Source organism: Seriola aureovittata, chromosome 5, assembly GCF_021018895.1.
Source record: "Seriola aureovittata isolate HTS-2021-v1 ecotype China chromosome 5, ASM2101889v1, whole genome shotgun sequence".
NCBI classification, from domain to species: domain Eukaryota; kingdom Metazoa; phylum Chordata; class Actinopteri; order Carangiformes; family Carangidae; genus Seriola; species Seriola aureovittata.
In genome coordinates, this window is record NC_079368.1 from 2,788,738 (window position 1) to 2,805,081 (window position 16,344).

At 41.9% G+C, this 16,344-nt stretch overlaps 1 protein-coding gene across 2 annotated transcripts; it reads left to right on the plus strand.

Moving 5' to 3' along the window:
- The first annotated feature begins 686 nt into the window (after positions 1-686).
- Positions 687-15,499, plus strand: pias2 (protein inhibitor of activated STAT, 2). Of its 2 annotated transcripts, none has more exons than XM_056377092.1 (14): positions 687-991; positions 3,686-3,873; positions 4,233-4,320; positions 4,421-4,471; positions 4,649-4,739; positions 4,833-4,967; positions 5,075-5,180; positions 5,994-6,067; positions 7,831-7,991; positions 9,941-10,074; positions 10,532-10,712; positions 10,886-11,022; positions 11,115-11,152; positions 12,742-15,499. In XM_056377092.1, the coding sequence occupies exons 1-14, from the start codon at positions 951-953 to the stop codon at positions 12,958-12,960; spliced, it is 1,644 nt and encodes a 547-aa protein (XP_056233067.1). In that variant the 5' UTR covers positions 687-950; the 3' UTR covers positions 12,961-15,499. The 2 variants fall into 2 exon arrangements, with proteins under 2 accessions (XP_056233067.1, XP_056233068.1); XM_056377093.1 differs by having other exon boundaries at positions 690-991; positions 3,689-3,873.
- The last annotated feature ends 845 nt before the right edge of the window (positions 15,500-16,344 follow it).

A 16,344-nucleotide genomic window follows, 5' to 3' on the forward strand; every position in this document is an offset into this window, starting at 1 on the left:
GTCATGGTCAAGTCAGGTCAAGTCAATTTTTAATTTGTATTTGTATGTTTTATTTGTATGTATGTAATTGATCTGTTATTTAGGAAAATTTTCAGGGATGGCAGTTATCATCTACTCTTACTCTGAACATTCCCTGCAATACACACCCATTATAAGATCTGAAACTGTCTAAAAATAACACAACACGTAAACTGCAATTTTGTGAAAACCGTAATAGTTGTCAAAATACTAATTTAACCCAAAAGAGTTTCATGTCTTGTGACCCCTTTAACATTTCAATCATTGTTCTATGTTGAAGTATGACGCAGCAGTAGAGCTCCAACGAGAGGTGGTTTGGTCGTTTTCACAACGTCTCCCCATTCATTGTCTATGGGATTTTTGTTCGCCTTTTATCGCCATTTACGTCACCATGGTTACTCGAATCGCTATGAAAAGTTATAGCACACCAGTACCTGTGATGGACCGTATATAATCGAGCCGCGCGCATTGAAATATATATTGTCTGGGTTTTCTCAAAGCTGCGGGACTAGTTACGCACCGAAATTTCGATACAGTATGATACAGAATGCCTTCAATGCTATTTGATTGCAGGCACATAATTACAACCAAAGGTGGCATTAATATAATTAAATGGATGTCAACAGCCGTTACACCACAAAGGAGAAAGAGAAGAGTCCCAGCACCAGTACAAGTCACAAACAAATCGCTTTTCTTCAGACTAAGTTGAGAAGAATGGAACAAGACTTGCATTTGCATGTTAACGCGCCAAAATATGCGTCTTAAATGGTAGAGCGTGTACCTGATAACACGCAATTTTATTGACGAAATCTAGATATTAACATGCATACGGAGTTATTTGCGCAAATACAGCGATGTAACCGTAAACGGGCCCGTACCGGATCTCCACTGCCCAGCTGTGGCGTCACCTGGAAGTAGTCAAGCTGGGCGGGATGACCGGAACAACAAGATGGTGGAGAATGAGGAGTTTCGGGTAGGCGCAGAGAAAAACACTGATTGTGACTTACTTCTATCAACACTGCAACATGTAGCAATGACTTGTAACGAATAGACTAGTTGGTATACGGTGTCCTGAGCTGGTGGACTGAGAGGACAGACCACTGCCAGGCAGGAATGAGCTTTTTCCACATCAGATCGTTTACGTATCGGTAGTTAGCCTTAGTGCTAACAGTAAGATTAGCCAGTCGCCTGTAGACTCCTTGTTATTTGCTCGTTACAAGCAGTGGAGACCATACTGAAAACAAACCAGTTACGCTGTCATTGTCTAGATACGTTGGCATTTACTGTTGTTAAGTAACTCATGAGTAATAACGACTTCGGTAGGAAACCGATGTCAAGCAGCTAATAACAAGAGAATACAGCCAGCTAGCCAAAAGTTAAACCAGGGTGCCTCACTGTCTTAAACACCACAGATTTACATTTAAAAGTAATCGGTTTATCATCATACTGACTGAACTGCACTGTTATGTAGAAAACAGCATTTTTGTTTGACTGTAAACACAAACTGAGTCAATTGTAATTGCCCCGTTTATTAGCTCGATCTCATGTAGCTTGGTGATCTAACGTTAGTAACGGAAAGGCTGATTAAAGGAGGCGGAAACCTCCATACTAGAGACCAGATATAGTCAGTGTTTTGGGTTTGAATATTTCTGTGCTTGGCCAACTTACTTGTCATATAGTTGTACTTTGATTGTAACCTAGAATCTGATTTATATACGGCTGTATAACTGGCTGCAGGTTCAGACAGTGGGGACGAGGTGGCCTCGGTCATAAACACTAGCTGTCTTGATGTGTAGTACAGGAATAACAGCTGCTCTGAGCTGAAACATGATCCTGGGACGTTATGTTCACATTGTAAACAAATGGTATCTTTGAGCTTGTTAAGTGTAAAGTTTGTAGTTCTAAACCAGCCTCTGTACACCTGTCAGATGAACCTGCAGGAGAAATTCAAGTCTGTACATGTATAGAAAAGATTTGCTGCAAGCGTTACATTGATTGAGAGGACAGGACTCTGTAGCAGTGCTCAGGACTGGCACATCATCAAATACCCAGACATGCAATTTATAGTTTTCCAATGTGCTCAAAACATGTAAAATAACAGTGAAAGCAGCCATAGCCCGGGCTGAATCCAGGTTCTGGTTGATGACTTAAGCTTTACAGTGCATTCAGAAAGTATTCAGACCCCTTCAACTTTTTTTCATATTTCAGTATAGTACAACTTTATTCTAAAATCGTTGAAAATCCATGTTTTCCCTCATCATATTACACTTAATAGCCCATAATGAAAGTCGAAACAGAATTTTAGAAATATTTGCTAATTTATGAACTATTTGTAAGTTTTCTCTGCCGCTGAAGGTGGGAACAGGTGGTGGTGATGGTCTTTTACTAAGAGCTTCAGCCATTATTGCTTCTACCGTACAAAAGGTTATAAAATGTCCTCTGAGCAGCTACTTTTTGTCGGCAGACTGGACGCTACAGTGACTTGGTATCTAAAAGTGATGAGATGGTGTGACCATGCTCTCACATATATGGCCTACAAACAACATGTTGTGGATTGCTTACAGGGGATCGACCTGTTCCCTCTGTCATGTTTCCATAGTAACATTTGAACATTTTATCAGTGTTCAGCATCATCTGCTTTGTTCTGTTTTCCATGCTTTCATTTAATAATTAATTAATATCATCCTTAATATTTGAAATGTTTAAAGGTCATCTATATTAAATAATTGAAAGAAAAAAAGGATGTGAACATGAGAACAGTCCACTTTTTTAAGTTTCTTTTCAGGTAGTTGATGTGTGTAAGCAACAGTACTTTGTCTGTTTGCTGAAGGATATTCTGATGAGTTGAATTACTTCAGTGTGTGAATATTAGAGTGGGAGAGAGAAGTCACTTCATGTGGACATAAGTCCTGTTTGGTAGGTGGCACAAACTGACCCACCCTGCGATTGTCTCTTTTCAATGATTCTACTGTTTTTCGCCTCTACACCTATAGAGCCTGGAGGCACAAATGATCATACTCTCAAACTTAAGTTTCCTCTCTAATTAATAATTTGTGCATATGATTTAACAGGTCACAAAGGTAAATAAAAGTTGAACATGTTTAAGTGATATATGTCCACATGTCATCTCAAGTCAAATCAAAACACAACTTTACTGAACCCACCATAGATGCACCTTTCCACAGTCTGACAAAACTATCATCGTTCATGTTGCATAGTATCACACTACACAGTTGTAGTTGTGTAGCTCACTGTTAGCAGCCAAAGCTAGCCATCACTGCTGAAACAACATCCAGTGTAGCATTAGCTAACCAATGTTATTAACATGATATCTGTATTTATAGAGCGGCCTAGACTCCAGCCTCAGGTGACTTTGTAAAGGAAGAGTGGATAAGGAGAAGTCTGATTTTTTTTTTTTTTTTTTGGGTTGTAATTATCTTTGCTTATATTATTTTTTACTCTCAGTTGACATATGACAGTTTGTATAATTCAAGAAAATATCTGAGGCAGGAAAACAAACTAATGATAATTCCATTACTAGTCCAGTATTATATCCAGTATTACTATTGTTACTCCAGGACCATACACACACCTGACCCTGATTTTTACACCATAAAGTCACCTTTGCTCTGATGAGAAGAGTAACTGTAGTGAACATCTCTGTTAGCAGGAGTCAGTCCTGTAACACAGACTTCAGCCTGTTGACCGATGAAACAGCCGCGTGGCCCGACGTCAAAACCAGCATGAATCTCCAGCAGCCGGCCCCCCTCATTCCCCCTGTTCACCCGGATGTGCAGATGAAGCCCCTCCCCTTCTACGATGTGCTGGACGTCCTGATCAAGCCTTCGAGTCTCGGTCTGTGCTCTTTTCTTTCTCTTTTGGTTTACACTTATTTAACTCAAGGTAAAGGTTGAGGTTAAATTATACTGTGTGTGTGTGTGGGTGTGAGTGTGGGTGTGTACAGAAGAAACACATGGAAATCAGTAATCAGACTGTTCCATGCACCTTTTTTTGAAAGAATTATTCACTTATTTTAACTGTAGTGATACAATACAACACATCCTGTGTGTGTGTGTGTGTGTGTGTGTGTGTGTGTGTGTGTGTGTGTGTGTGTGTGTGTGTGTGTGTGTGTGTGTGTGTGTGTGTGGGTCATGGCACTTTAGTTGTGTGAAAAGCAGCACTTTGTAACTCCCAGTCGTCATGTATGTTTCCAGGAGCGAGCACTGCACAGAGGTACCACCAAGAAAAATATTTCATCTTTGCGTTGACGCCACAGCAGGTTCGAGAAGTCTGCATATCCAGGTGGGACTGGTCGATAGCTGAGTGATTCCACAGTCACTGAGGAACACGTGACTGTGTGTGTGATGGAAATAAAAACATGTTGAACTTTGTGTGTTTACAGGGACTTTCTACCAGGGGGTAGGAGGGACTATATGGTTCAGATTCAGCTGAGGTGAGGATGAATTTTCTGGGTCTTTAAATTCTTAGCAACTTAATATGTTAAAGGAAAAAGTTTTGAACTAACTAAGTTTGAACTCATGACACTAAAGAGGTTTTTTTCATATTAGAGAAGAGTTTTTTTTAAATATATATTCACGCTCTTAAATGTTCCTCCTCTCTCTGTCATCAGGTTTTGTTTGTCAGAGACGAGTTGCCCTCAGGAGGATAATTACCCCAACAGTCTGTGTATTAAGGTCAATGGGAAACTTTTCCCTTTGCCAGTAAGTGTTTGTTTCACAGACCAGTTCCAATAACATCAATGCAACTTCAGCGTTTCACAACGAAGACACTAACCAAGTGTTTTATTCCTGCAGGGTTACGCACCACCACCCAAAAACGGTGTGGAACAGAAGAGACCAGGAAGACCGCTGAACATCACCTCCCTCGTCAGACTCTCATCCGCCGTACCCAATCAGATTTCAGTGACGTGGGCACCTGAGATCGGAAAAGTGAGAACAAAAACCTACCTGGAAACTCTTCACCTTTTTGTTTTTCCCTCCTCTCTGGACATTGTGTGTGGGCTCAGTAACAGGTTGTGTGACTGACTGTTTTTCAGACCTACTCCATGTCTGTGTACTTGGTGAGGCAGCTGACGTCACCACTACTGCTGCAGAGGCTGAGGATGAAGGGCATCAGGAACCCTGACCACTCCAGAGCACTAAGTAACTGCACAGTCAACTACCATCACCACACACACCATAGCAGTTTTACCTCGAGGTTCTCACACCTGACTAGTGTTTTTTTTTTTTACGAGAGTTTTAACCATTAGTCCATAAACGATTAGTTGATCAACAGGAAAACAATCAGCAACTATTTTGATAATTGAATAGGCAATAATGTCAAATCTAAGCTGCTCCCAGCTTCTCAGATGTGAGAATTTGAGAATAATCAGCAGATATATCAATAATGAAAAAAATATATAAGTTGCAGCCCTAGTTTTCAGAAAATACCAGATTATGTACATGTACAGAAGAAACACGTGGAAATCAGTAATCAGACTGTTCCATGCACCTTTTTTTGAAAGAATTATTCACTTATTTTAACTGTAGTGATACAATACAACACACCCTGTGTGTGTGTGTGTGTGTGTGTGTGTGTGTGTGTGTGTGTGTGTGTGTGTGTGTGTGTGTGTGTGTGTGTGTGTGTGTGTGTGTGTGTTTGTGTGTGTGTGTGTGTGTGTGCGCGCTGATGGTGCAGTGAAAGGACAGTCTCTGTAGTGACAGTGAATGTGTCTGAATTGTAGTCAGGTGTTCAACAGTGGAAACAAATGTATTCAGACCTCCAGCTGTTTGAGTTTTAGTGGACGGCACGTGTGTGTGTGTGTGTGTGTGTGTGTGAGTGGAAGCAGCTGACTGCAGGAAGCTGGTTCTCTGGTCAGAGACCCTGTTTATCAGTTATTTTCTGCTCGTATGTGCTGTTGTTATTTGTTTTCGTCAAATGAAATGAATGGTTTCTTCTCCCCTGCTGTGTTCCAGTTAAAGAGAAGCTGACAGCAGATCCTGACAGCGAGATCGCAACAACGAGCCTCAGAGTCTCACTAATGTGTCCGGTAAATGCAGCTTCTGTGGCTAATGTTCCATGTGATAATAGCAGTGTTCAAATGATTATGACTGTAAGTTTTAGTTTGTAGAGAGATGAACGGATGAAAATGAATAACCCGTCCACAGCAGAAGTCACTTTTTCACTTTTATTCACTGCTGTTTGTAAATGTAGCTGATACAGGTGTTCGTTACATCCCTCACTGCCTTTATAGAAACACAACAATTTCACAGTTTTGTTCTGTATCAGAACTCAAAGCTCCTGCAGACTGTCACCTCTGTGCTCCCTCTTGGTGACATCATCTGAAAATACAATGTCCATTTTTACTGCTAAGCCGATGACACTTATCTACCAATCAGACCCGGTGACCAGTCCGACATAACAACCGTCCACAACCTTCTTACTGAAATGAAATACTGGACGTCAGACAATTTCTTACAATGAAATCACACAAAATCAACACAACACAAAATCCGAGGTTATCGTACTTGGTCCCCCCCACAAAAAGAACTCAAATCAATTAACAAATTACATTTAGCCATCAGCCAAAAATCTTGGATATGTGTTTTGAACCCCAGGTGAAAAAAGTTCTTTATACATGTTATATCACTTGAGAAATACGGCCAAAGTGAAGACTCTGATTTCAGCCACAGATCAGGAGAAACTTATCCATGCCTTTATTTCCTCCCACCTCAACTACTGCAACTCTCTATATACCTGTCTCAGTCCGAAATCAATGCACCACCTACAGTTAGTTCATATGCTGCAGCTCGGCTCCTAACTCAGTCCAGTGTGTTCACATCACCCCGGTCCTAGCAGCGGCTGCCCGTTTACTTTAGGATTGATTTTATAATCCCTCCCTATATTTCTGATATATCCCCCTGTGATGCATTCTGAGATTCTCTGGTTGTTCATTGCTGGCCTACGTTGGAAATTGAAGGAGAGAGTTTTGATGTTTTATATTTGACTCATGTGAAGCACTTTGCTACTTGCGTGGGACTTAAAAGGACAGACACCACTGTCCAGTGACATACTGATGCTGCACCACACTTGGTGTACCGTCATATACTGATTTTTGACTGGACCGCAACAGTGGGGTCAACCATATAATCTCGAATGTCACTGAGTGACTGATGATATTTAAAAATATTACCGCAAATAAACTACTTTCATTACATGTATCATTCTTACTAAAGGAGGCAGAGGAATAACTAAACATAAGACACACTGAGCGGAGAGAGCAGGAGAGAGGGAGGGCGAGAGAGAAGTCATCGGTAACGAGGCTTCGTACTAACCGCTATGACAGACTCAACATATCAAACAGAGGGAGTTAGATTTAAAGACCTGCCTCCAAAGGCGGTCCAGACATAGACTAGGTTTAGAACTGGTCTTGTTAGTGATGTGCAGGTTTGAATAGAGTATGGTGAAAACAGTATGTAACTTTTCTTCTTCAGAGACAGATGCTGCTGTGTGTGAGAATGACAGCCCAGTGTTCCACTGACATATACATCTGTTACATTAAATAAGTAATATATAGCATATAGTTGCATTTGTCCATCACTGCTGGCTATTCACTGTATGGTTAGCGCTGCTAGCTTAGCCACCAGTGACTGTTGCCTATAACAAGTGTCTGCTGTATATATAAGGTTATGGCATTAGCTTCAGGTGTCACACAGTACCTGCTGATGACCTGCACTTGTCCACCTGTCATACTTTGTATAAATTGAACACAGCTTTGTGCTCGTGCTGACCTCAGTGTGTCCTGTCCTCCAGCTTGGTAAGATGCGTCTGACGGTGCCGTGCCGGGCGGTGACCTGCTCTCACCTGCAGTGTTTTGACGCCGCCCTCTACCTGCAGATGAATGAGAAGAAACCCACCTGGATCTGTCCTGTGTGTGACAAGAAGGCTGCGTACGAGAGTCTCATCATTGACGGGTCAGTTTTTTTTTCATATCATTTCATAACATCCTAACAGAAAAGTTTGGTTTTATATCTGTCTTCCTCCCAAACAGAAGCTGATAAGTTTTTTATAAAAACAATGACTTTATTCATAAATACACATCTACATACTTGCATATGGAGAGAAAAAAAGCAGCAGGAGTTCAGTCTCACCCTGTAAATGCCAAATGCAAAATCAAAAGACAGCGTTGGCTGACGTCATGAAATAGCATGGGATCATGGGAGTTGTTGTCTTCACCACCATTACCGTGAGCTCCTCCCGCTTCAGTTTCCTTCAGTGTCAGTGGTTCAGGAAATCAAACAGATTCTAACTGTTAAAAACACTGAATGAAGCAGTTTGACATTTAAAGTCAGTGTTTGAGCGACGCTGTACGGAGGACAGAGACTCAGGGAAGAGATGGAGCTGAGATTGATGCTAACCTTTGTTCTGATTGTTTCTCTGATAACTAATGAACCAGACGTTCAGCAGGTTTTTACCAGCAGCTGAATTATCCACAGAGGTGTCCTCCTCTCCACAACAAACACACCAGGGGATGAGAACCAGTAAACCAATGAAGCCATTTTGCTTTAAAAATCAGAGATTCAGCGACGCTCTTCAGTGACACAGGACAGGACTTCTTCAGCAGCTGGGAGCTGAGCTGTCTAACATTTCCTCAGCTTGTTTCAGCTTAAAACGAGATAAAAGTCAATGTTGAGCTTCTGGCAGGAAACCACAACACTGACACATTATCATACAGGATATGATGTCATTGACAGGGGACCAAATGACAAGGAGCGTTACCATGTTTAAAATCACAGATTTCTCTGGTTTGAGAATTGATGGAAACATGTGAGATAATGTAACATCACAGAGCATCAACATATATAACATAGATCTAGTTGTTTTTAGATGTTTAATGTGGAAAAGTTACAGATTATAAAATTAAGTAGAGATGTCCTGCGGGTCATAGCATAACACCAGCCATATCTGATTCTTTCTTGACTGTACTCTACTGCTCTCCTTAATGACAGCTGTGCTCCACAGAGCAGCATCTCACTGTATATGAGAGTAAAAATTGGCCACAGTTTTCTCTCCTTTCTGTCAGTGTGTGAAACACTCAGGTAGCAGCTTGTTGTTTTAGCTGACACACACCGACACTTTCCCTATGGGCACTTAGAGATGTCATCAGTGTCAGGTCATATTAGCCGTCACTAATTAACACTAAGTCGAAAAGCCAACACAACCAACAGTGAGTGTTTCTATAGTCCCTACATCTCAGCCTCCTCTGCAGCTGATCACTGATCGTGTCACAAGTAGCTGGTGAGAAAATAAGAAGACCAAGGTTGTGTCTGAAATCACTCACCCATTCACTCTTCCCTACTCACTACCCAGGGAGTTCAGTGTAGAGGACTATAGAGTGAGCTCATCTGTAAAAATGTAAACACACTTTCAGACACTCCTCAGGTCATTTTCTGCGATGAAATCCGTGATAGGTGATCATTAATTATCAGCGATTGCTCATGCCTTTGCAAACCTCAAGATGATATTTGACTTGTTTTCCTATTAATGTTGTAACTTATATTATTTCTAATATTAAATTAATACTAAGTTTCATTTTCCTGCCACAGTTTAACATATATAACCACATAAAACCATGATTGCAACACTTGCACACACACACACACACACACTCCAGTCAGCTGATTGTAATGAAGCTGCTTGTTGTGTGTAGGAACTGCACTCTGAAGAGTGGAAGGCATCGACAGACGGACAGAGCACGTCATTTAGTTCAGTCAATGAGAGAGAGAGGCGAGCAAAACTCCTCATGAGAACTGTGGCATCAGAAGCTGAGGAGCCCACCAACACACTCAGTTTTCCTGTGTGACCAGTTAGTGTACAGTTCATGTGTAGTGGTGACTTAATCTGTGTTTTAATCTGTGTCCAGTTTGTTCCTGGAGATCCTGAACGACTGCTCAGATGTGGATGAAATCAAGTTTCAGGAGGATGGAACCTGGTGCCCCATGAGACCAAAGAAAGAGGCAGTCAAGGTCCCGTCTCAGTTAGTTCCTAAAGTGGAGAGTAAGTACATCATCGTGATACCTGGACAAGGTTTGAATTCATCCTGCTAACACATTCTGTGTGTATCTACAGCCTGATATATCTCACATCAGTGAGCCACACACACGTTTCCTTCATCTCCATGAACACACACACACTGTACACACGCTGTCCTACTGCTACAAATACTCAGCACAACAGCAGTTGTGGATTAATCCACCTGCTGAAAATAGACCCCAACAGATGCACTATTTCCTCCTTTTTAAGTAATGTTTGTTAAAGGCTACATTGAGCAGCTGTTTCAGGAAATGACCAAACTTTTTAGAAATAAAACTCTGCATTCTTGAGTTGTTTTTAATGAATGATGTCAATAGAAACCTGTGAATTGTGGCTGAGAGTGAGAGAGCACAAAGAGTCACATGTTGTTGACAGTAGAGCAGCACAGTAATATCCTTTGACCTTTGTGTCTTTACCTCAGCTCCTCTGCGCCAGCTGTCAGTGGTCCCTCACTCTACTGAGCCCAGCTCCACCAAGAAGGCTGATGTGATAGATCTCACTCTGGAGAGCTCCTCCTCCTCTGACGATGAAGAGGACTCAGACCCTCCACTGAAGAAACGCTGTGTTTACATTACCAAGAGCGAGGAGATGCATGCAAAGGGGTGAGCCGGCGCCTCTGTGATGTTTTGTAGGACCACAGACAGATCTGTTCTCCAGAAACAATTCTTTCCTTTGTCAGTGTTCACACAGCTGCAGTAAGAGCTGTTTAATGTGGTGCAGTAACTAATATTTGTACCTGAAGCCTCAGAGTCATCAGTCTGCTGTCTCCTCTCAGAGTGTTGACCTACCAGCCCACCGTGCGCATGCCGAACATCCAGTCCCTGGACCCGTCGTATCTGACCTCTACGCTCGCTGACTATGCAGTCCCCTTCCACCCCTCCACCCTGGCCTCCATCCCCACAGACATGCAGAGTGAGTCAGCTGGACAAGAAGACTGTGAGCTTTGTCACTAACACATGTGGTGCTGGTAATACACTGTTATTTATTCTCTCTCTCACCTGCAGGTCTGGATTTGTTTTCATTAATCCAAGCAGATCCTCAGGTATGTTTGTTTTTGCTGTTAAAAGCTGCACTTTGTCTGAACCAGGAGTCGTAGCAACAGCAGCCTCAGAGAGGGAGAGTTGATCCAGTCACTTTTTCAATGTGTTAGGTTTAATCTTTATCATTTGCATCTTGATAAGTAACTAAAACTCAGAGATTGTCAGAGTGAATTAATGTTCACAAACCGGAGCTCCACCCTGAAAACAATCTGAGACTACAGACTATTACACTTTATTTTGATCCATATCCATGAGCTGCTACTTTCATTTTGTACTTGTTTGTAATAACTTTTGATAGTAGTTAGTAGAAGTGTGATAATAGTTGCAGTCAAGGTTTTTAATTAGATATATTAATTTAGAGTTTATGTTCACTGAGAAAAATGTGAAGGTTGTTGGTCTGTGCTCACACTGATACATCTTCTTTTTAAAATTAAAATGATCTCTGTCCCGATGAGCATTTTAGCTCAGTACCAGAAGTAATCTCAGTCCTTACTATCACACCTGAAAACACATATCACATGACTATTCACATCCACTGGGCGTGGGCAAGCTGGTGTAAACAGGAAGCAGAGTGTGTACTCTGCAATTGGTTAGATGCAGAAAATACTCAAAGGCAGTCGTAGCGCTAAAATACAGAATTTCACTGAACAGCAGCTGCTAGAAAAGACAACAAGATCAATAACCACTGGTAGTCCAGGCTGATAAGAACCAATCAGGGAGCGACCGTGGGTGTCTACGTCATCGTTTCCAATGGTCTCAGTTTCTGACGTCCAGCTACAACACTACCTCAGAATTTTCAAAATAAAACAGGTCCAGCAGAGTTTCTGAAAGTCTCTGTTTTAGGCACTGAAAACTCTGGAGTCGTGTTGAGATGAAACATAGTAGCTGGATGGAGTCTCAGTGTAACAGCCTTATAACCAATAAACAACAGGAGAAGCTAATGTCAGTAACAGTAATGAATTCTTAGACCAGACTTTATTGCTTGGATGGCAGAGTAACAGGTAACTAAGCCTGGTTTAGCTTGTTACGATGGAGTATTAGGGCCACACTGAGGAAAAAAAGAATCTGAAATATTGAGAATAAAGTCATAATTTTACAAGAAAGGAGTCATAATATAAAGTGAATAAAGTTGTAATTTTATGTTACGTATTTTAAAGGGGAAATAGCAGAAACTTTAAAATGAGGAACGTGGAGCATCCTGTGAAGTTCTACTGCAGCTGAGGTTTCACAAATAAGGAGATACTTCATCTTTTGGCTCGTCAGCATCATCATCTGTCTTTTTCATTTTTGTAATATTACGACTTTATTCTTGTAATATTCTTATTTCATTCTCAAAATTATGACTTAATTCTTGAAATTTCAGATTTCTTTTCCTTCCTCAATGTGGCCCTAATACTCTGTGGTAAGCTTGTGGATGGTGATGAAGCATGATGACCAGTTCACACATGAGCCTGACTCACTTCCTGCTGGACTGAGGTCACTAAATATCATCTGATAAAATGAGAAAATTAAGATTATAGATGTTGCTACACATTGGGGAAGTTCTAGTTCATAGATGATGTTGATCCTGATCAGTGTGTTTCCCGCTCAGCATTACCGGCCTCAGATGTTCCTGGACAACCTGACCAGCAGCATGCAGAGCGCAGCCGCAGCCAGCACCAGCTCCGCCCTGGTCTCCTCCAGCAGCCACTACGACACCAGCTCCCACAGCGCCAGCTCCATCCACGAAACCCGGGTCATCACAGGAGGAGGGGGGGGCGCTGGAGGCGGGGCGGACAGTGGCATCTCAGACATCATTTCTCTAGACTGAGCCACGTCTCTCTGGACCTTTTCAGGCCTGGTTTTTGTGGCCTTTTTTTAAAAAAAAATCCAGACTACATGTACATGACGAGTTTTACATGGAAGCATCCAAATTGGTATAAATGAGCTCTTTGATGACCTGAACGGTTTCCGCAGGCGTGTCTGTCGTCGTCCTCTGGTGTTTCGTCCTGTGGGAGGATGGTGAATGGTTTTGGTGACCGAGACAGACAATTTCCCAAAGGTGTGTCAGTGAAGTTCTCCAATCTTTAATCACATTACATCAATACAAAGGTTTAGTCCAACACCCCTAGGGTTTTACTTCTGGTCTGTATCGCTTCACCTGTCACTCACTGACGTCGGGCAGGGAGTGTACACTGAGTGGAATCAGAGGAAGACCTCTCACATGACATGTCTGTGTTCATATCAGAAATGTTGCCTTAACCAGTATGCAGTTTCTTTGTGTTTCACCGTACAGTTTTACAGTGACTGTATAGCTGGTCCTCTGACGTCCATACATCAATACAGATACAATACTTAAATAACCCATCGTCAGCTCTGCAGAGGTCTGAGGTTTTCCTGACACTCTCTTCACACGTTGGAAACACGTAGGACATTGGAATCTTCATTTATACCAATTTGTTCGCCTGCACATGTGAATCTGACTTCAGCGCGTTCAGGCATGGTCGACCTGACCTGTGCCTCATCGTCACAGAGCAGAGTCAGGCTGAGGGGAGGAAGAGCTCGGACTGACAGCATCCTTGCATGTGACTCACTGGTTGGATGGAGGAGCCCCTCCCCCCCCCTGTGGACTGATGAACAGACTGTTGACTGTGGGGGTGTCTGACCCCCCTCACTCAGCGTGGGCGGGGCTGTCTCTGTCTGTGTCACTGTACCTGCTCCAGCTTTGCCTTTCATTTACACTGACAGGAACAAGGAGGGCAGGTCAGTAACTCATGTTTTGATTGGCCCTCACAGATGTCATTCAGAACCTCGATCGGGGTTGTTACAGGGCAGCTTCTCTGTCACACAAATGTAAAGTTTGTTCCTTTGTTCCGCTGTAATTTAGTCAGAGCAATAATAATTTAACTAGTGTTAGTTAATAAAGTTGTAAATGTAGTTCAGCTACTGGTCCACACCACTCTGCCTCCTCCTGTCTGTCCTCCATTTCTCTGCTTGTTTGATGCACTCACCTGCTTCCTCTCTGAGTCACATGTTCAGATATCAGTCTGTACGGAGCTGGAGTCAGGATGTGGTTAGCCTAGCTTAGCATAAAGACTGGAAGCAGAGGGAAACAGTTAGCCTAAGTTCACAGATACACCTACCAACATCTAACACTCAGTGATGAACATGTTTAATGTCATCAGATCTGTCAGAGCCACGGCTAGCTGTTTCCCTCTGCTTCAAGTCTTTATGCTAAGCTAGGCTAACCAGGTTCCTGACTCCATCTTCTCAAGTCAGTAAGTCTGTTTCCAAAAGTATTGAACTGTTCCTTTAAATTTTCTCACAGACAGTTTGAGACAGTTCAGAGGATTTTACAGTGTTCGGTTCATTTTGTTCCTGTCACTTCTCTGACCTCTGACCTCTCTGCTCTCTGTGGCTCATGCTGTGTGTTGATGACACTTTGTGTTGGTGATGGACGTGAACATTTGTTAACACCATCATCATCATCATCATCATAATCATAATCATCATCATCATCATCATCATTATTATTCTTCACCGTTCTTCATGTTGCAGCTACTGTGTCAAAGCTCTCGATCTCAGGGACCCACACTCCTCTGTTCTCACTCACTACAGACGCTGATGTAAAGGCCAGGCTGGTTTCTGTTTTTTCAAACATCATGTTGATATTTATGAGTTTACATGTTGATAAGGCACCCAAATTACAAAAAGAATTATGTGGTTATGAGGATGGTTTTACCACAGATTTAGTCTATGGATTAAAATGCAGACTCAGTTTCCCTGTTACTCTGACTCTTTAGTAGAATTACAATAGAAACATCTGAAAAACTCACTGTTCATTGTTTTGGACTGAAGACACAAATCAGTGTCTCAAAATCTGGACAAATAAAACCAAAGTATCAGCATGAAGACGAGTCAGTGGTGGGTGAGAAAATATGTTTTTATAATGTTGGTGAACCTTTAACATAAAGTAAAATAAAGTTCAACACAGCAGCTTCACTCATGAGAGCAGAGAGTTTGAGGAGGTCAGTGTCTGTGACTTTACCTCTGTCTCTCCACCTGCACGCCGATGTAGGTGATGTGGATCCGCGGGGTCTCGTGCCATCGTTCGTTGTTTTGTTTGTTTTTTTACTCTTCATACTTTGTAAACAGAATCCAGATCAGCTGGAGGTTTCTCTTTGACACCGTGTTAACAGACTCATGTTGTTCACCAGGTTCATTACAATCGGCTCAGTACAGACTCGTCTGTTTTCCTGTATCTGTGAACTTGAAGCAGTTTGAATTGTGTTTCCATGTGTGGGCGTTTTTTATTATTAAAAGTTTTTCTTTCTTTTTTTTTTATTCAGTTAAACTCTATCGCTCTTCAAGTTGTGCAACAAGTGTTGTTATTCCCAGGAAGTGATGACGTGTTGTTGTTGTGATCGAACATCATCTTCAGTGTTGTGTTCAGTTCAAACTTCTCTGAGGATCCAACTCAGGAAGTGAAAAGTAAGATGCAGGCTGCTTGTTTCTGCTTTGAGTGGCATGATGAGGGAAAGAGCAGCTCTCAGATCATCACGTGTAAAGAAACAGCCAATCAGACACAAGTATTTAACCTCAATTCTTTGAAAATGCTCTTACTAATTTTCCGTCCTGTGTCATTCTGAAAAACCACAATTGCATTATTAAGTTCATTTTTTATTTGTGTGAAATCTCTAATTCAATATATTAACAACATTAATGTATAAACAAATGATGAGAGGAGAATTTAGGGTGTGTGTGTGTGTGTCTGTCTGTGTGAAAGAGTGAGTGAGTGAGCTACAACATTTACACCTTCTATTTACTCTTCAGTTTAAAATGTTGCCATGGGGACATGGTTTACTTCGCTTGTTTCAGTCTGACATTAATGAGAAGGCAGTTCAGTTCCTCTTCCACAGGGGGGCAGTACAACCTCAGTCAGAGACTCAGACCACAGCTCAACACCTAAGGACGCTGGTGAAACAAGGTTCACCTACACGTATTATATAAAATACATTTTCTATCAGTCCAAAAAGAAAAGAAAACATCTGACCAGATCAGCGGAGACTGATGAACAATGATTGACAGTTGTCTCCTTCACTCTGACATCAGCATGAACTGATTCACTTGAATGCATGAACACAACACTCACCATAAGCCCACAACTATTTTCTGCCTCGTACCCAAAGAGTGGAACCTGACCATGACAGCCATC

Bases quoted from the DNA above. Each gene is read 5' to 3' on its own strand.
- pias2 (XM_056377092.1), top strand. From the start codon at position 951: ATGACCGGAACAACAAGATGGTGGAGAATGAGGAGTTTCGG. The intron at 4,968-5,074 runs GTGAGAACAAAA...ACTGTTTTTCAG, and splicing joins GGGCACCTGAGATCGGAAAA to ACCTACTCCATGTCTGTGTA. The intron at 6,068-7,830 runs GTAAATGCAGCT...CCTGTCCTCCAG, and splicing joins GAGTCTCACTAATGTGTCCG to CTTGGTAAGATGCGTCTGAC.